This window comes from Bos javanicus, chromosome 15 (genome assembly GCF_032452875.1).
Source record: "Bos javanicus breed banteng chromosome 15, ARS-OSU_banteng_1.0, whole genome shotgun sequence".
Lineage (NCBI taxonomy): Eukaryota > Metazoa > Chordata > Mammalia > Artiodactyla > Bovidae > Bos > Bos javanicus.
Window position 1 is genome coordinate 6273353 of NC_083882.1, and position 21315 is coordinate 6294667.

Genomic DNA, 21315 nt, shown 5'->3' on the forward strand with positions numbered 1-21315 from the left:
GTTAACATATATGATTTGCAAACATTTTCCTTCATTCAGTGGTCTGCGTTTTCATTTTGTTAATGGTTTTCTTTGCTGTGCTGAAGCATTTTAGTTTAATGTGGTCCCACCTGTTTATTTTTTGCTTTAGTTATCTCTGGTTTTGGTGTCAAATCTCAAAAACCATAGCCAAGCCTTATGTGAAGGACTTTATTACCTGTGTTTTCTCAGATGTTTTATGGTTTCAGGTCTTACATTAAGTACTACCAAGTCTTTACTGCACTTTGGGTTAATTTTCTGTGTGTGGTATAAGATAGTGGTCTAGTTTCTTTCTGTTCCATATCATTATCCAGTTTTCCCATCACCACTATTGAAGAGATTGTCCTTTTCCCTTTGTATTGATATATTCTTGGTTTCTTTGTTATAAATTAATTGGCCATATTTGTATGGTTTCTAGGCTGTCACTTCTGTTGATACGTGTTTGTTTTTATGCCAGTACCATACATTTGATTACTGCAGCTGTGTAATTGGTTTAAATTTGGACAGTGTGGTGGCTCCAGCTTTGTTGTTACTTCTCAGGATTGCTTTGGCTACTCAGGATCTTTTGTGATTCTATATAAATTTTAGCATTATTTATTCTGAGAAAAATACCATTGAAATTTTTATCAAGATTGCATGAACTCTGTAGATTGCTTTGGATAGTGTGGATATTTTAACAATATTCTTCCAATTCATGATCACAGAGTATTTTTCCATTTATTGGTATCTTCTTTAATTCTTTTCATCAGTGTCTTATAGTTTTCAGTGTACAGGCCTATTACCTACTTGGTTAAATTTTTTCCTAGGTATTTTATCTCTTTCATGCAATTGTAAATTGGATTGGTTTTAGTTTCTTTATGTGATAGTTTGTTATTAGTGTATATAAATGCAATAGATTTTTATATATTTTATATTCTTGAACTTTACTGAATTTGTTTATTTAGTTCTAACAGTTTTCTGTGGTGTCTTACGGGTTTTCTGTTTATAATACCATATTATCTGCAAATAGTGACAATTTTACTTCTTCCTCTCTAACTTGGATGCCTTTTATTTCTTTTTCTTGCCCATTTGCTCTGACTAGGACTTCCAATACTGTGTTGAATAAAAGTGGTTAGAGTGGGCATCCATGTCTTGTTCCTGATATTACAGGAGAAGTTTTCAGTGATGCGTATGTTAGCTATGGTCGTGTCATTTATGGCCTCTACTATGTTGAGGCACATTATGGCCTCTCTTCTGTTGAGACACATCCATAAATGAATGTTGAATTTTCTTAAATGCTTTTTCTTCATCAAAGGCTAGCTACTCCAGTATTCTGGCCTAGAGAATTGTAGGCCACACTTTATAGTCCATGGTGTCGCAAAGAGTCAGACACGACTGAGCAACTTATACTTACTTGCTATTGAGATAATCATATGGCTTTTATCCTTCATTTTCTTAATGTGGTGTATAACATTGATTGATTTGCAGATGTGGAATCATACTTGCATCCCTGGAATAAATCCCACTCGATTATAATCTATGATTCTTTTCATATATTGTTGAATTCAGCTTGCTCATATTTTGTTGAGGATTTTTACATCCATTTTCATCAGTGATATTGCCCTGTTCTTTTGTTGTGGCATCTTTGTCTGATTTTGGTATCAGGGTAATTTTGACCTCTTAACACTTTATTGACTGGAGATGTGTTACTACATCTTCTGTTACCCAAACATTTATCAACCAGAGACATATCACATATCAGTACGTTTTTAGAGAGTGATACAGTTAACATCACTGTGCGAAGTTGTTAGAGCTTAAAATTGATCAAGAATTCATTATGATTATCATCAATAATCATACAACTTATAATTATTATCATTCACATTTTGTTCCATTAGCTTTTGGTTTCAACCTTGTGTATGTTATAATAAACATAAGGTTTTCAAAAATGATGCAGTGAAAAATTTTGAGTGAAGAATATTTCAGTAAATTTTATGCAGATACTTTCTCTGATTATCTGAGTAACATATACTAATGTCTCAGAAAATGGTAGTTCTTCAGAGAATAGTTCTGATTCACATATGATGAGTAGACCAACAAAAATACAAAAAACCTTACTGATTGATTTGACATGGCAAGTGAAAATGAAATGGTGCTGGAGAATGCTCCAATGCTTCTACAGAAGAGTGGATTGGAGACAATATTTTACAACAATTAAGAGACTTTACAGGTGTGTCAGTTGTAACTATTGAGTGTAATAACCCACAAAGTGTTAGTGAAATGACAGACTTAAATTTTGGCCAGTCAAAATAAAAATCACTGGCCACAGGTGTTTCTGCAAAAATCCCCCAGTCAACAAGGAGTTAAAATTAGCTTTTAAATCTTATCTCTTCTGTTTTTTGGAAGAGTTTTAGAAGGATTGATGTTAATTCTTCTTGAATATTTGGCAGAATTCACCAGTGAAGCTGTCATGTCCTGAACTTTTGTTTGTTAGGAGGTTTTATTACTGAATCAATGTCCGTATTAGTATTTGTTCTGTTCATATTTTCTATTTCTTGAGTCAGTCTTGGAAGATTTTATGTTTCTAAGAATTTATCTGTTTTCTCTTGGGTTGTCCAATTTGTTGGCATATAATTGTTCATAGTGGTCTCTGAAAATTCTTTGTATTTCTGTGGTATAAGTTTTGATGTCTCTTATTTCTGACTTAATGTTTGAGTCTTCTTTTCTCTTGATGAATCTAGCTAAGTTTGTCCATTTTTTGTTCATCTTCTCAAAGAGAGAAACAACTCTTGATTTCACTGATCTTTTCTGTTACCTTTTTAGTCTTTATTTCATTTTTCTACTCTGATCTTTGTTATTTTATTGCTTCTACTGACTTTGAGTTTAATATTTTTTTCTAGTTTCTTTAGGTGTAAATTTAGGTTGTTTATGTGAGTTTTGTTTTTTGTTTGTTTCTTGAGGTAGGCATTTATAGCTGTGCATTTCACTGATAGAGTTCTTTTGCTGCACTCCATAAGGGGCTTCCCAGGTGGCACTAGAGGTAAAGAACACACTTGCCAGTGCAGAAGACATAAGATATGCTTATTCGATTCCTGGTTCAGGAAGATCCCCTGTAAGAGGGCATGGCAATCCACTTCAGTATTCTTGCTTGGAGAATCCCATGGACAGAGGAGCCTAGCAGGTTACAGTCCATGGGGTCACAAAAAGTTGGATACGACTGAAGCAATTTAGCGTGCATGCATGAATTTTGGAATCCTATATTTCCATTTTCATATGTCTTAAGGTATTTTTTTGTTTCCTCTTTGACTCATCGGTTGTTCAGTAGCATGTTGTTTAATTTCCACATCTTTGTGCATTTTCCAGTTTTCTTCTGTAATTGAATTCTAGTTTCCTACCATTGTGATTGGAAAAGATACTTGATATTATTTTAGTCTTCTTAAGTTTGTTAAGAACTTGTTTTCTGGTCTAATAATATGATTTATCCCAGAGAATTTTCCATGTGCACTGAGAAGATTGTGTGTTCTATTGCTTTTTGGATGGAATGTTCTGTACTAGTTTTGTTAAGTCTTTTATGTTCTAACTTGTCATTTAAGGTCAATATTTCCTTATTGATAGTCTGTCTGATGGATGGTCTATCCATTGATTTAAGTGGGATATTAAAGTCCCTCTTGTTATTGTGTTGCTGTCTTATTTTTCCCTTTAAGTTTGTTAATGTTTGCTTTGCTGTCTTATTTTTCCCTTTAAGTTTGTTAATGTTTGCTTTATATACTTAAGTGTTCCTATGTTGGGTGCATAAATATTTGCAAATATTTTCTTATCTGGTTGACGCCTTTATCATTATGTAATGCCCTTCTTTGTCTCTTATTACAGTCTTTGTTTTAAAGTTTACTTTGTCTCATGCAAGTATAGCTACCCCAGCTTTCTTTATATTTCCATTTGCAGGGCATATCTTTCTCTGTTCCCTCTCCTCAGTCTCTCTGTGTCATTATACCTGAAGTGAGTCTCTTGTAGGCAGCATACAGATGGGTGTTTTTTTAAATCCATTCATCCACTATATCTTTCAATGGGAAAATTTAGTCCATTTACATTTAAAGTAATCATTGATAAATATGGACTTATTTCCATTTTGTTAACTATTTTCTGGCTCTTTTGCAGTTTCTCTATTTCTTTCTTCTTTTTGTTCTCTTTTGTGGTTTGATGTCATACTTTAGTGGTATGCTTTGATTCCTTTCTCTTTATCTACTACAGGTATTTTTCTTTGTGGTTACCATGAAGCTTACATATAACAGCTTATTTATAACATTCCCATAAGTTTTCCCATAAGTCCCTTAAAATATCTTCATTTTTTTGACTCTTTTTTCTTTTTGCTGCTTTGATTAAGAGAGTCCCACTGTCCTGTCCTTGAGTTCACTGATCCTTTATTTATTCTGCTGTTAAACCTCTTTATTGTATCAGTTATTTTATTCTTCAGCTCTGTGTCTCTTGTTCATACTTTCTTATATTTTCTCTTTATTGAAGTGTGCTCATCCATTTTTCTCCCAAGTTCAGTGAGAATCTTTATGACAGTTATCAGGTAAATTTTTTATCTTTGTTTCATTGAAGTATTTTTCTAGTGTTTTATCGTGTTCTTAACTTTGGAACATATTCCTACTTCTTCCTTTTCCTTGACTCTCTGTCATGGTTTCTATGTATTAGATAAAACAGCCATCTGGCCCAGACCTGAATGAGTGGATCCTTGTAGGAGATGAACCTTGTTCAGTCCTGCCCTAGCTCGTGGTTCTCTCTCAAACCTTTTTGTTTGTTAAGTAGTCTGTTTACTTTTAATGGATGCTAATAGCTGAGGGTGTGCCAAGACATGTCAGCATAGGAGAGGATCTCAGTGAGCACCGATTGGAAGCCAGACCCGCAAGTAACAGCTTTCAGAGTATGCCAATATATGCAGCCCTGCAGGACCACAAACACAAGCCCCACAGGCAACTAGAGCTGGGTGATCTGGAGCTGTCCCGCGGCAGCATCACAAAAACTGGGGCATCAGAAAAAATTTGCAGAAGATCTTGAAAACCTTGGGTTAGGCAGAGAGAGGGGGGGAAGGATGGTGTCCTCCAACCTTCATCCCCTCGGAGCACCTTTGTGGGCCTCTAGAAGTGTGCCAAACCTGAAACCTGCCCCTCGGGCCAGAGTGCCTGCCTCTCAGAAAGACAAATGTGTTTCCGTCTGCTGTCTGTGCAGTTCTCTGCAGGTGGCAGTCCGCCAGGAACTACCTTTCATTTGTTACAGTCCCACGGGATCTAGGAACACAAGTGTCCCTGGCCTCCAGAGCCAGGTGCTCAAGGGGTGTCCCTTGGGGAGCAGCCACAAAAAAACAGGGTACCAGACACACATCCACGCCAACTCCAGGATATACTCCAGGTGCTCTGGAGTGTGGCAGAGGGGGAACATGAAGATGGGACCCACCCCAGGTCTCCGGAAAGGACTGTGGTCAGCTCTTCAATTTGTGTTTAATTAGAAGTCTGCCCTTCAGGCCCAGCGATAAGAGCCCTCTGGGTGTGTACCCGGTCCTGTGGCCACTGCTGGGTCTTCCAAATTTGCTGACATAATGAATGCAAAACCTTGATGGCATCCTCCTTTAGGGATGTGAGTAGTCCTGCTGAAATTTCATCACATCTACTAGCTTTATTAACTAAAGCAGTGCTTCTTAAGGCCCACTTGACTTTGCACTCCAGAATGTCTGGCTCTGGGTGAGTGACCACACCATCGTAGTTAATCTGATTCATTAAGATCTTTTTTATACAGTTCTTCTGTGTACTCTTTCAGTCTCTTCTCGATCTCTTCAGCATCTATTATGTCTCTGTCATTTTTAATCCCTTACTGTGCCATCTTTGGGCAGAAAGCTCCCTTGATGTTTCCAATTTTCCTGAAGAGATCTCTAGTCTTTTCCCTTTTGTTGTTTTCTTCTGTTATTGAACACTGTTCGTTGAAGAAGGCCTTCTTGTCTCTTCCAGCTGTTCTCTGAAACTGCATTTAATTGGATGTACCTTTCCCTCTCTCCCTTGCTTTTCACTTCTCTTCATTCTTTGGCTATTCATAAAGCCTCCTCAGATAACCACTTGGCCTTCTTGCTTTCCTTTTTCTTTGGGATGGTTTTGTTCACCGCCTCCTGTACAGTATTATGGACCTCTGTCCATAGTTCTTCTGGCACACTGTTAACTAGATCTAGTCCCTTAAATCTATCATTACCTCCACTGCAGATTCAGACAGGATTTGATAGAAGTCATACCTGGCTAGCCTAGTGTTTTTCCTAGTTTTCTTTAGTTTAAGCCTGAATTTTGCTACAAGAAGCTGATGATCTGAACCACAGTCAGCTCCAGGTCTTGTTTTTGCTGACTGTATACAGCTTCTCCATCTTCAGCTACAACGAATGTAATCAGTTTGATTTTGGTCTTGACCATTTGGTGATGTCCGTGTGTAAAGTTGTTTCTTGTGTTGTTGAAAAAGAGGATTTGCTATGACTAGTGCATTCTCTTGGCAGAATTCAGTTAACCTTTGCCCTGCTTCGTTTTGTTCTGCAAGGCCAAGCTTGCCTGTGACTCCAGGTTTATCTTGACTTCCTACTTTTGCATTCCAATCCCTGATGATGAATAGAATATCTTTTTTAGGTGTTAGTTCTAGGAGGTCTTCTAGGTCTTCACAGAACTAATCTACTTCACGTTCTTCAGCCATCAGTGGTGGGGCATAGACTTGGATTACTGTGATGTTGAATGGTTTGCCTTGGAAATGAGCTGAGATCGTTCTGTCATTTTTAAGGTTGCACCCAAGTACTGAATTTCAGACTCTTTTGTTGACTGTGAGGGCTACTCTGTCTCTTCTAAGGGATTCTTGCCCACAGTAGTAGATATAATGGTCATCTGAGTTAAATTCACCCATTCCCGTCCATTTTAGTTTGCTGATTCCTAGGATGTCGATGTTCACTCTTAGCATCTCCTGCTTGACCACTTCCAATTTTCCTTGATTCATGGACTTAACATTCTATTCTAGGTTCCTGTGCAATACTGTTCTTTGCAGCATTGGATTTTACTTTCGTCAGCAGACACATCAACAAATGAGTGTCTTACAGCTTTGGCCCAGCTGCTTCTTTCATTCTGGGGCTACTGGTAATTTTCCTCTGCTCCTCCCCAGTAGCGTATTGGACACCTTCAGGCCTGGGGGGACTCATCTTTGGTGTCCTATCTTTTTGGCCTTTTGTGCAGTTCATGAGGTTCTCATGGCAAGTATACTGGGTGGTTTGCCATTCCCTCCTCTAGTGGATCATGTTTTGTCAGAATTCTCTGCTATGACCCATCTGTCTTGAGTGGCCCTGCACAGCGTGGCTTGTAGCATCATTGAGTTAGTCAAGCTCCCTCGCCACAACAAGACAATGATCCGTGAAGGGGTATACAAAGGTAGTTGAAATAAATCCAGACTCTGAAGAGGATGAGTACTTTTACTTGGTGCTAAAAAAACAGGCTGCTTCATAGTGTCCTTGGTCCTGCTGTGATAGAAGGCGGCTGGCTGGTGTTAGAAACGCTTGGAGTATCCCTTTTTTCTTTTTTGGATGTTTGTATCAGTGAACTGAAAATATCGTCAATAGCATCCTCTTCACGTGCTGTGATTCCGGCAGCAGTGGTGATAATCGTGGAAGTAGGTGTGTTCTGAGCATCTCTGCATCAGTGGCACAGCGCCCCTCATCGCCACAGGTACCTTGTCCGTCTCGTTCCTCTCCCTCTAAGTGCGGCAGCTGCTGGCACGGAGGGCACATGGTGCCCTCACTGCAGGCCTTCGCCTCCTCTTCCTGTGATTGTTAGCTGAAACCAAGAGTTAAGGTCAGGACATTTTTATAGCTCTGACTGAAATCTATAGATGATCTCAGGTTTTACTTAAGCAAGTTTTGAGAGTGGTTTGACAAGTACTGACTGACTGAATTTGTCTCAAAGATCTGAGTTTCAAAGATCTGTGAAAGGAACCAGCTTAGCACAGCCACCAGTCTCTGTTGCCCAGAGACACGTCTTGTTAGAAATGCAAGAACTGTGATCCTGAGTGCATTCGTTTGCCAGGGCTACTACAGGAAAGGGTGGCATAAACAGCAGAGATGGATTGTCAGATTGTCGACAGACTGTCAGATACATCCTCCTGAGGGCTGATGACAGAGGTCTGTTCCATGCCTGTTGCCTCATTTCTGGTGTTTCGCTGGCAAGCTTTGGCTTTCATTGGCCTCTTGGAACCACCACCCTGATCTCTGTCTTCATTTTCACATGGTGTTGCTCCTGTATGTTTGTCTGTCTCCAGATTTCCCACTTTACAAGGTTACCAGGTACTTAAGCCTCTTCCCGATAACCTCATTAACCTCATTTTAACTTGATTATAATCCTCTGTGAAAATCCTATCTCCAAATAAGGCGACATCCTCAAGTACTGAGAATTAGGGCTTCACCATATGAATTTTAAGGGGACACAGGTCAACACATAACACTAAATAAGTGTTGACAACTGTGTGCCCCCTATACCCTGTCCCGCAGCTCCACCTGCGTTCACTTCAGTTCAGTCGCTCAGTTGTGTCCGACTCTTTGCAACCCCATGAATTGCAGCACGCCCGGCCTCCCTGTCCACCACCAACTCCCAGAGTTCACCCAAACTCATGTGCATCGAGTCAGTGATACCATCCAGCCATCTCATCCTTTGTCGTCCCCTTCTCTTCCTGCCCCCCAATCCCTCCCAGCATCAGAGTCTTTTCTAATGAGTCAGCTCTTCACATGAGGTGGCCAAAGTACTGGAGTTTCAGCTTTAGCGTCATTCCTTCCAATGAACACCCGGGGCTGATCTCCTTCAGAATGGACTGGTTGGATCTCCTTGCAGTCCAAGGGACTCTCAAGAGTCTTCTCCAACACCACAGTTCAAAAGCATCAATTCTTCAGTGCTCAGCTTTCTTGACAGTCCAACTCTGACATCCATACATGACCACTGGAAAAACCATAGCCTTGACTAGCCAGACCTTTGTTGGCAAAGTAATGTCTCTGCTTTTGAATATGCTATCTAGGTTGGTCATAACTTTCCTTCCAAGGAGTAAGCATCTTTTAATTTCAAGGCTGCAATCACCATCTGCAGTGATTTTGGAGCCCAGAAAAATAAAGTCTGTTTCCACTGTTTCCCATCTATTTGCCATGAAGTGATGGGACCAGATGCCATGATCTTCGTTTCTGAATGTTGAGCTTTAAGCCAACTTTTTCACTGTCCTCTTTCACTTTCATCAAGAGGCTCTTTAGTTCCTCTTCACTTTCTGCCATAAGGGTGGTGTCATCTGCATATCTGAGGTTATTGATATTTCTCCCGGCAATCTTGATTCCAGCTTGTGCTTCTTCCAGCCCAGCGTTTCTCATGATGTACTCTGCATATAAGTTAAATAAGCAGGGTGACAGTATACAGCCTTGATGTACTCCTTTTCCTATTTGGAACCAGTCTGTTGTTCCATGTCCAGTTCTAACTGTTGCTTCCTGACCTGCATACAGATTTCTCAAGAGGCAGGTTAGCTGAGGTGTTATTGACGGTATGTGTGCTCAGCTTGTTGAACGAGTTGTAGTTAGTAGGATGTCTGTCTTGTTCAGAATGAAACCAAAAGGAATAGCACTGTGATGAGTGGGATTCCTCTCTCTGGCAGCCCAGGCCCTGTAGGGGGGCTGCACTGCGGCCCCCGTCCTTGTTCCCCCTTCTCCCCTCACCTCTGCTGTTTTGACCTCATGGAAGCAGGCCTGAAGGGGCTTGGGGAGAAGCCCACTGGGATGTTTGCAGCCGGTGGAGGTGCCCCTGGGTGCAGATGTGATTCTTGGGGAGCTTCTGGAGAGACCCTCAGCTGGCACTTCCCCCGCCAGTCTCTGGATGCCCTGGGACCTCCCCCTTGCTGGCCCTCACACTCCACTCCCTTCAGTCCAGTTCAATTCAGTCGCTCAGTCATGTCCAACTCTCTGCAACCCCGTGGACTGCAGCACGCCAGGCCTCCCTGTCCATCGCCAACTTCCGGAGTTTACTCAGGCTTATGCCCATTGAGTTGGTGATGCCATTCCCGTGGCCCCCGCTGTTTGATGTCCCACCTCTCTGCTGGATCTCTCCACCCCTCTGTGCAGAACTCTGTGCGAAGCTGTCATGTAAAGCAGCCCCGTGCTGGCTGTGTTCCACAGGGCCTGATTTGCTTCATGGGAAACAAGCACCTTTGTTGTCACTGGAAGCAAGAATCAACTCCCAGAGTAGCCTTTTTAAACTCTGCTGACAGGTAGAGACGGCTCACCCATGGCCTCTCGCCTTTAGAGTTACTTTTCAGTCCGGAGTAAGATCTCAGTGTTTGTCCCTTCAGGTCCAGTGGATGCTGGGCCTGCTCTTCAGGTGATTCCCTTGAAGCCTTCCCAACTTGGCTTGAGGGCAAGGGTTTGTGTTCCCCTCTTTTACTCCGTGGGCAGAGGTGGGGGTGGACAAAGAGCACACATCACACTTTCCAGTAACATACCCTCCTTGGGCCTTTGTACCCTCTTTTGTCTTGTTTTAACTTGATGTTTTTGTACTTTCTTGGATTGAGATACATAGTTGATATATAACACATTAGTTTCAGGTATACAACATAATGATTTGATACTTGTCTGTATTGCAAAATGATCACAGTAAGTAACATCTATCATAATATATGTAAGAATTTGTATAACATCTGTCATCATATTTAGTTACATTTTTTTCTTGTGATGAGAACTTTCCAGGTCTATTCTCTTAAAGACTCCAATACACAGTGTGGTATTAACTAGAGTCACCATGTGTTTTACATCACATCCCCATGACTGACTCACTTTATAACTAGAGCTTGGTCCCTTTGATGCCCTTCGCTTATGTCACCCGCCCTCCACATCCTTACAACTTCTGCTTCTCAGAGGCTGCGGAGACTGAAGGGCTAACACAGCAGAGCTTAACCCTTCCCAAGCTCTGCGTGCATAGCCTGTTCTTCCGACGTCTCTGCAGGTGTTCACTGTGCCTTGCCATGGAGGACACTGGCCAGTCAGTGAACAGTTCTGGGAGAGGGAAGACGCCCAGATGCCCTTGGAGGGATGGTCTCATTTGTAGAGGAGCCCAGAGGACCATTCACTTATATTATAGACGGGGGTCGGGGGAGTGACTCACTGAATGTGAGCTCTGACCTTGAAGAGAGCTTCCTTGCATTGCAGCTAACACATTTAAACATCACAGAACACACCTTAACGTGAAACTTATTTGCCTGTTTTGTCAGGCAAAATTTGTAGAAAATTTTAGCTGCTTAGTCATTTCTTTAACACATTTGGATTTTCCTAATGAACTAACCTGACAGGTCCCTGTTTTGCCTGTGTGACTTTGTACAGTATCTGTGAAGAATATCTTATTGTGGCCGGGAGAAGAGAGTAGGCTCTGTGTGTGTGTGTGTGTATAATCCAAAAGCAGCATTGTGTTCATTGTTCCACTCTGCAAAGATCATTCTGTTCTAAAGATATGATATAAACAATGGTTCTTTGCTGTATTTAATTTCACTATAATAGAATTAATTCAGTAGATTAAAATAACAGTTGATTATTTGAATGCTAAAGTACATTACTTATATCTGTAGAGCATTTTAATTGATTAATAAAAGATTAGTTCAAGTTCATAGCATTTCTATCATCTACTTGAATAATGATAATTTATTAGTCTATATAATACAAAAGTTTTTGTATTATCACCAATGCAGTGGACATGAACTTGGGCAAACTTCAGGAGATGGTAAGGGCCAGGGGGGCCTGGCATGCTGCAGTCCATGAGGTCACAAAGAGTCAGACACAACTGGGCTACTGAACAACAACAACATAATATAGAAGTACTAATTCCTTTTGTCTTTTTTTAGAAATCAGATAATATTCAGTAGAAGAGATCACACAATAAAGACCCAGAGTTCAGAAAAGGTGATAGGAATTTAAATAGTAAAAGCTGATGGCCAGATAAGAAGCACTATTAAAACCAGCCTTTAAAGCTGAAAATAAATATTTGAATTCTTTGAATAAAAAGTCCAGAATAATTGTGAAAGATAGGGTGATAGTACCTGAAGTCATGGCTTTTGGGTGTGACAGGGACCCTGAAGGCCTGATGCTGCTGTCGGTGGAGACGGCAGCCCAGGGGCGAATTCTTTCCACTTGGTTCTTGGCCAGAGAGAGTGAAATGAGAAAATGCAGGCAACATAGCAACTCCTAATCCTACAGACACAAAGAAATAAATTGCAACCAGTCAGTCCTAAAGGAAATCAACCTTGAATATTCATTGGAAAGACTGATGCTGAAGCTGAAGCTCCAATACTTTGGCTACCTGATGCGAAGAGCTGACTCATTGGAAAAGACCCTGATGCTGGAAAAGATTGAGTGCAGAGGAGAAGGGGGTGGCAGATGATGAGATGGTTGGATAGTATCACTAACTCAGTGGACAAGAGTTTGGCAAACTCAGGGAGATAGTGGAAGACAGAGGAGCTGAATAACAACAATAGGGCAAAGAGAGATTTTTGATTCCTTGGATAGTATATAGTAAAATAGTATTTATTATGCTTCCTTCATGGCTCAGACAGTAAAGAATCTGCCTGCAGTGCGGGAGACCCAGGTTTGATCCCTGGGTTGGGAAGATCCCCTGGAGAAGGGCATGGCTACCCACTCCAGTATTCTTGCCTGGAGAATCCCATGGACAGAGGAGCCTGGCAGGCTACAGTCCATGGAGTCACAACGAGTCAGACACGACTGAGCAACTAACACACATTTATTTAGTAAATTATAAATAACTAAAGTATCTTTAGTTGTAAGTATCAGTTAGGTTATGGTGTTACAATGAAGATAGAATATGAAAAAATATTAAGACAGAAATGTTTGCTTTTGGCCATAGGGCATTTTATACATAGATATTTAGTATTTTTTTTTTGGTAATAGTGCTTACTTATTTCCAGTTGTTTATTTTAAATTAACATGAATGGTTTCCCCTTATAAAACTGGCTTTTGCATATTTTAAGCTTTCCAAAATATTTTTAGAAATATGTTTCCAACGATGGAAAATTATTACCACTATGAGATTTCCAACCAACCATGTTCTGCAATGTTATTTCACTTCTAATGTATCATGGGAGGTTGGTTTTACTCTTATAAAGAGTGTCCCACTTATGCTCACATCCACTTCAGGCGGTTAGAAGCATGCAGCTACTGTTTGTCCCCAAAGCCTTTTGGAAGAATGTGGCAGGGAAACTTTAAACTTTAAAAACCCTTTTACATCCATTGGTTTAATAATCTTTTCAACTAATACTGTGACATAAAGTATGGCATATTCAGACGGAGGTGGTTAAGACACTGTCCCTGTACTGAAAGAGCTCCGTCTTCTGGGTTGGGTCTCCTTCCCCTTCCCCGCCTCCACGTCCCACCATATGGTCACAAAAGTTCCTAACTCTATGTAAACCCAGGCTTGGTTCCTTTTGAATATTTTTCTGTTTTGAGACATTTTATGGCTTATTGCTTTGTACTGCAGAGTATTAGTAGACTAAGTATCTTCATGCTGCTGTGTTTGTTAAACGTTTTCCTTTATGTGTGACCATGAAAGGCAGTGAAGTGGAAGCTTGATTATCCGAGTCACAGCTCTTGCTTTAATGTTTCTATATCTTCTCATAGACCCACAGGGACATCCGGGCCATAGACATGAACCTCCCAACGTCAGTGTGAAACCATCAACTGCTTCAGTTTCCCCAGTCTCAAAGAATGTGACCACTACCACCTTGAAAGACATAGGAAAATCATCATCAGAAACTAAAGATTCCCCAGCCTCAAATCATGGGACAGCCACCACCTCGACACCCTTTGCAACATCTAAAATGATAACACCAGTGGTCTCAACAAATATGACTTCTACCACCTTAAGGTCTACACCCAAAATAACAAATGTTTCACAAAATACATCCCAGGTATCAGTATCCACAGTGCCCACAGCCCACAATAGTTCTTCATCAGTAACAGGTATGTATAAAATGGACCTGTTTTTCCCTATGCTGAAAAATAGTTGTTAAAATGCTGCATTTATACCATTCCATTCTGTAAAATGTAGAAATTTAGGCAATTATTTCTCATTTCCTATATAAATTAGTTGTAGAGATCAGGAAAAGAGTTGATGTAGTAACTATCTTGTTCCTTTAAGAAATTAGCTTCCAAGTTAATCATGCCAAATAATGACTGTATAAGATCCATCTGTAAATAAATAAATTATCCTAATGGAATTTTATTTTGCATGATTTAAAAACTTGTCATACCTTTAATTTTTTGTACCTCACTCTAGAAGGGAATTAGGTAGGGTCAGTCTCCATGATTGTAAACCTAAATCATGGTGAACTTCGGTTTTAATCCACTTGTGCCATAAAGATATTTTTTAATGGTATTAGATATAGTCACATATATATTATTAGTCTCAGCACTCTTTTTCTTCATTTGTCTAAAATATAATGCCTGTGAAACCTGGAATTCAAAAACCTTAAAATTCTCATTAAGTTATCCAAAGTTGAACTTCTCTTTAAAAGCTGTTGATTACATTTACCAGAACGAATATCAGACTTTATGGTTTCTTTTTTGTGTTTTTATATACTTTTATTCTGAATAGTTTCTCTTCCTTATTACTACAATTTATGTATTGACTTCACAAAATTAAAATAGTTAAAATTCACAATTTGTTCAAAAGGAGGAATTTCAGTTAGAAACATTTATTCAAATTGGATCCAGTTTCAGGATTACAGCTGTTACCCAGACAAGTTTTGTTTAGGGCATGAACTCTTAAAGAGAATTCATAAAAGAATTCCCCAACTCGTGCTGCCTTGGATGGTTTTGGTAGCCCATCCAAGTCCAGTCTCGCATTAAGATCTTGGGACTGCATGCAGTGGGGGTTTCTTTAATAAGGGATGTGTTGGGTCAGCTGAAGAAAACTAAAGCCAGGCAGTCACTAGACACAAAACCAACTGGAGAGCAACTTCATGTCCTTCTTATCCCCAAGTCAGAGTGCTTACATGGAAATTCAGAATGTTTTAGTTGATTACAATGTATTTTAAAAGCACTAAAACGTGTTTTTTGTTTTGTTTTCTTCTAGTCACAACAACTATTATTTCTAAGGAAAATAAAGGATCAAAATTTGATACTGGCAGCTTTGTTGGTGGTATTGTATTAACATTGGGAGTTTTATCTTTTCTTTACATTGGATGCAAAGTGTATTATTCAAGACGAGGCATTCGGTATAGAACCATGTAAGTTTTGATTGGCCAGGACTTTTATTATTATTATTAGTTCTTTATTTAAATATCATGACAAAATATAAGAGTAGAGCCAGTGTTCATCTCAGTGATTAATAATTCATAGATTTATGACTTATATTCCTATTAATCCTTTGTGCCTAAAGCAAATTGGGTACAAGCTCATGATTATAATTTGCAAATGAAAATGGATGTATATACCTGTAAAAATGATTGTATTTTATTAGTGTGCCATCCTTTTTCTTTTTTTAACCGGAGACCCAAGTTTAATCAGCCTTTTTCACATGCTTACACCTCTAATCACAAGAAATACCGTATCAGGTCTCCTGAGGCTGTTGACTTAGTGCTGCCGACAAACGTAAGACACACTAAAGTAGCATCCTCGATAAAAACATGATTTCTCCTTTCTGTGACAAAGGAAATAAAGAAATTCTGACAGCCTCATTTTCCCTGATAATGAGTTGTTAGTATAATATATATTATCAGTTAATCTGTAGTAAAACCATCTTTTCAAGTGAGCTTTATCAACAAGTCTTCAACAACAAACCATGTCATTCTATAGAGCTGATGGTTTTTAGAGGTATCATCTCCCAATTTTTGTTACTACAACAAAGTCCTTTTGGTTTTTCTTTTGAGTCTTATATGTACAAGAGTGAATTTATTCTTTTGATTGTTCAGTTCAGTCACTCAGTCATGTCCAACTCTTTGAGACCACATGAACTGCAGCACACCAGGCTTCCCTGTCCATCACCAACTCCTGGAGTTTACCCAAACCCTGTGTCCATTGAGTTGGCGATGCCATCCAGCCATCTCATCCTCTGTCGTCCCCTTCTCCTCTTGCCCTCAATCTTTCCCAGCATCGGTTAATGTATATATAAAATAAATACCATAGAACACATGGCATTTTCCAAAATTTAAGTTGTCATATGTCAATACATATGTGTCCCATAGAGTTTCCATGTCAGAAACATTTGGGAAATGCTGATTGAGCACAGTAAAATTCTGTAAGCCTTTGATATGTTGATGTACATTATGAATTTCTAGGAGGAAATTATAATATCGAAATAAGTGTCAGATTTTTCACTGAACTAAGAAAACCAGACTTTAAAAAATACTTAAATTGTAACTTACCTTCCATGTATAGTAGCCATCATATCCAGCTTACTTTAAAAGAATATCAAGGTGGTGTTTTGTCAGATTAAAGCACATTCAGAAACATTCATTCTTCCTCTTGTAGCCTAGCCTGTAAAAGAAGAAGGAAAAAAAAAGGAAACTAACTAAATCAAGTTAATTCTAAAAATGGTTTAACATTTGAAATATTTTTTAAAACCACTCTGTTCCTAGAAATATTTATCATCTGGCTTTTTTTTTGTGCGTGTGGTAAATTTCAGTTAAACAAAAGGCACATTTTGATTAAATTTAATACGTCTCCTCTTTTATAATATCAATATTTATTGATATTCTTGAGACTATAAAACTATGAAGGAACTAAATTTAAGTGTGCTGTTTTCATTTTAAAGTGCCTTAACTACGAAGTATGTAATTTTAGCTTTATGGGTCAGCTTTTTTGTCACAGTACATGACCACATAATGCTGCATGCCCTGTGGAGGACATCAGGGCCAGAGTCCCCATAACTGAGGGAACTGTGTGGTGTATAAGGTGGTGTGACTCTAGAAGTAGTCTTATTCATATCACACAGTAGCTAGTGAAAACACTTTATTTCATTGAGTCTCAGAACACATTTTTGTTTTTGTGTTTTTCTACATTTTAACACCTCTGAAGTAGATGTATGTTACAGTCTATGGGATGAGAAAGCATTGTGTTGTAGTTTAATTGGCCATGTTTTTCTTAGTGCTACACTTTTTTTTAAAGTGTATTTTAAAGCCATTCATTCCTTTGAAGTTATAAACAATGACATTCCATAAATAAAGACTTACTATTTTCCCATTAAGGAAACTGAGACCAGTATCTAGTAATTATGAGCATTTCTAATTTCCTTTATTGGATAATAACACTGATTAAAGTGTTAGCCACTCCAGTGTTCTTGCCTGGAGAATCCCAGGGACGGGGGAGCCTGGTGGGCTGCCGTCTATGGGATTGCACAGAGTCAGACACGACTGAAGTGACTTAGCAGCAGCAGTAAAGTGTTAGCTGCCGTGTTTCTTAGGGTTGCATGGATAGATGGTGGAGTGATGTGGTAAGAGATGGGGTTGGGGCAGACAGACTTAAATTTGAGTCTGGTTCTGTTGACTAGCGGGGTGCCTGCCTACATTCATGTAAACAGTGTAGCACAGTGTCTAGTAGTCAGGATGAGAGTCCACAGGCTTACATGCTTGCTTAGCTTCTGATCTTCTGCAAAATGGAATTGATTGATTAAATACCTACCATTGTCCACACACACACACACACACACACACGTTTTTTTCAGCACCCTCCTTCTGCTTAGGGCTACTGTGATGACTGAAAGAGATATGGGTGCAAAGTCTGTAGCAGAACACCTGGCACATAGTAGATGCTCATAAAATGATTGTTCTGGTTATCTTCTTTTTTAAAGAGGTTTATAATAGCTAATTGATGAAAAGTCACAGCCACTGTAGAGCAGAGATTTGAGTGTAGATCCATTTTGCAACCTGAATACGCTGCTTGAATCCTTAACCACTATAGTATACCAGGTACTTTTGCTTAAGAAAACACAAAGCAATACGGTTTTGATTCTGAAGCTAGAAATTATTCATTTCTTAAAAATATAAACTATAAGTATTTTGATACAATATAAAACACAAAGTAATTTTAACTTTTGATTTATTACAGTGATGAACATGATGCCATCATTTAAGGGACTCCAAGAACCAATGGAAGGAAGAGCGATACAGCCCTATCAGCTCATTTTGATTTATTACTTTAATACAGTATTCTTTTCTTGAAAATAGCATAAACAGGCCATGCATATAATATACAGTGTATTATATAAATATGTAAAGATTCCTCATGATTATTAAAGGAAAAAGGTTTTGGTTTGGGGGTTTTTAATGAACATATGGAGCATATAGTTAATGCAATGGTATTATATTCAGTTTTAGAAAATACATAGTAAAACAAACAAGTCTGGTTTTACTTTTCTGTGGCATTGGTCACATAGGCCAGTAATTGGAAAGCATCATCACTGAAGGGTATGATGCCATCTGGTCATTCAGATAAGGAGCTTGTCTCAGCACTAAGGATTCTGATGTCTTTGTTAGTCACACAAAGAATCTCAGTGCTAATAACAGCTGGATATATCCTAATTACCATTGCCACATAGCAGAAATTATATGAATAAGCCACGTCTTAAGCATAATTTTAGTTTATTGTCTCTTCAGAAACCATCAATATTTTCTATATTTAAAGTTAGTTATATTGTTTAGAACAAAATACATGCCCTCCCCCACCAAAAAAAAAAAATTTAAAACTAGAAACAGTATCTGGGCTCATCCTTGTTAGAGAACCATTGGAGAGCCTGTATTTTTCTTTTGCGCTTTCAATAGCAGTTGATGTAACTGCCTTTTTCCCCCTCTGTAATTGCAGTGTTTAACATAATAATGTTTTAAAGACTTAGTTGTTAGTATTAAATAAATTAGATTATTTGCTACTGTGAGAACACTGTCATCACTGGAAATTGCTTTATTTCATGTTCAGTTAATTTTATATTTAGTGAATATTTTTAACAGATGGAGAACTGCTTTCAATGTTTAGAAATGGTTAACATAATGTAAACAGACCTAGCTTTAAAAAAAAAAAAAAGACCTTTAGATGATTTCCACAGCAACACTTAGCACTCTTTGGTCCAAATGAGAGGTAAGTGCTGTGTTTGCCAAGCCGGGGGCTGTGGGGCTCCCCTCGGGCTGCTACACCTGTAGGCGCACTCCGTCAGTGTCACTCAGAGATTTGGGGAAATAGCGTTTTTACACTAAAACACCAGCATATTTTGGAATAAATTCTTACACAGTTTAAAACAGGAGTTTTTAAGACTGGACATTCGTGCTTCCATATTTGGGTCTTCTCTCAACTACTCCTCTTCTCCCCTGCTGAGGAGGAGGCACTTTCAGATGTATTATGTTAATGGAGAGAAAAAGCATAATATTGTAAAGACAGCAGTATTAGCCAACATATTTTGGAGTGTTTTCAGATTTACAGTTTATATTCCAGCACTCAAAACTCAGGGTCAAGTTTTAACAAAAGAGATACTTAGTCATACTACGTACTAACATACTGTTTCTTCTATCTTAGACAGTCAAAGTAAATCACACCAATTTCTGACAGCCCAGAAATGAGCTAAGAAGTCCTAATAAATGTGTACGTTCATTTAGGAGGAATTAAACGTAACTTTTGTGCAGAGAATCAAGAATTCTGATATGAAAGGATCATTTCTACTCACTGTGTATTGTGGCCAACTGACATGATGAATAAGAATTATCCAAAATATGGATGTGACAGGATGGGTGGATGTGACACATGCAGTGTGGAAGGAGAATTATGAAACATGTGTTTGCCTTAGTTTGAAAAGAGATCTGGGCTGATAGATAACTTGTATGTTACTAACTTATCCATAACTGGTCCTTTAACCACTGCTTCACTTTTTTGCAAAATATACTGAAGACACGTTTTATAGTAAAGAAGGCTTTTTAACCTTAACTTGTCTTCTGAATTCTTGATATTTCAGTACTTCAAGTCAGTCAGAACTTTGTAGACAGGCCTGAAATTTTCTTGAATACTTGTTTCTTAGCACTTTGAAAATATAAAACCACTTTTTAAGTACTGAATGTCATTATTTCCCTTTAAAATTTCCTGTGCTTGGGGCTTGAAAAAATTTAGTTATGTCTTTTTCTGTATATAAGTTGTACAATTTGTTACTTTCAAATATCAGTAGTTCAATGCAATCAGGTTTTGGGGTTTGGGGTTTTTTTTGTTTATCTGCAAAAAATAAGGGAAACAGCTATATAAACCAGTATTTCACTTTGGAGCACATTTCCTAAGTATAAATTTATCTTCCTCATTATGTTTACTTCAGCAAATGTTCAGTTTCATTTGCATTCTTTAAGAATGTATTTACTTGAAGATAAAAGCAATTCAGATGTATGTTTAAATATTAGGTAGAATTCAACCTATGATTTTTAAATTTCCTTGGATAGTCCATACAATAAATAATACAAATACAGTTAATGAGAGCTGGAAAAATTAGAGTGATAATTTTGTATTTTTCAGGAAAAAATTATAAAGCAAATTTCTGTTACATTTTTTCTTTTTATTATAAGGACCAACTTTTGGTATTTCCTTGTTACTGAGATCTATTTTTAGAATAAAATTTTGTTCTTTATCAGAGAGTAGTGTGTGGTTTTGCTTCATTTTTATCAAACTCAGGAGAAACTAACAGAAAATGCCCAAAGTGAAAAGGCAGATTGTTGTGCGGTCGCCTGGCCCAGCGGCAGGCTCACGCGGAAGCTTGTTACGGTAGATCCCAGCCCAGGTCTGCTGAATCCCAGTCTCTGGGGTGGGGCCCGGCAGTCCTGTCAGGTGATTCTGAACACCAGAGTCTGAGAGGCACTGCTCAAAGGACTTTCATTTAAAGCCATTTATTTTTATTCTTCTGGGTAGAACCTTTAAAACAAGTATATCTGTTGTAGAAATTTTAAAATTACCATTCCTGATATAAATCAACTGCAAATGTATTAACATACGGTTTTTCAACACTTTTTCTTTACAACTGGATATAATTTAACTTTATCGAAAGGATGACTTGGCTTCCCAGGTGGCACTAGTGGTAAAGAACCACCTTCAATGCAGGAGACATAAGAGATGGGGGTTCTACCCCCAGGTGCGAAGACCCCCTAGAGATGGGCATGGCAGCCCGCTCAGAGAATCACATGGATACAGGAGCCTGGCGGGCTACAGTTCATAGAGTTGCAGAGTCAGACATGACTGAGCGACTTACCACACATGCAAGGAAGACTTAAATATATATT

At 38.7% G+C, this 21315-nt stretch overlaps 1 protein-coding gene across 1 annotated transcript in view; it reads left to right on the plus strand.

Annotated features, from left to right (window-relative positions):
• Positions 1–20676, plus strand: part of TMEM123 (transmembrane protein 123) — an 80931-nt gene extending 60255 nt beyond the window's left edge. The window contains exons 7-9 of the mRNA XM_061440109.1: positions 13700–14041; positions 15156–15309; positions 18128–20676. Coding sequence (XP_061296093.1) covers positions 13700–14041; positions 15156–15309; positions 18128–18152 — 521 coding nt within the window. The 3' untranslated portion in view covers positions 18153–20676. The remainder of the gene's footprint in view (positions 1–13699; positions 14042–15155; positions 15310–18127) is intronic.
• Positions 20677–21315: the final 639 nt, after the last annotated feature.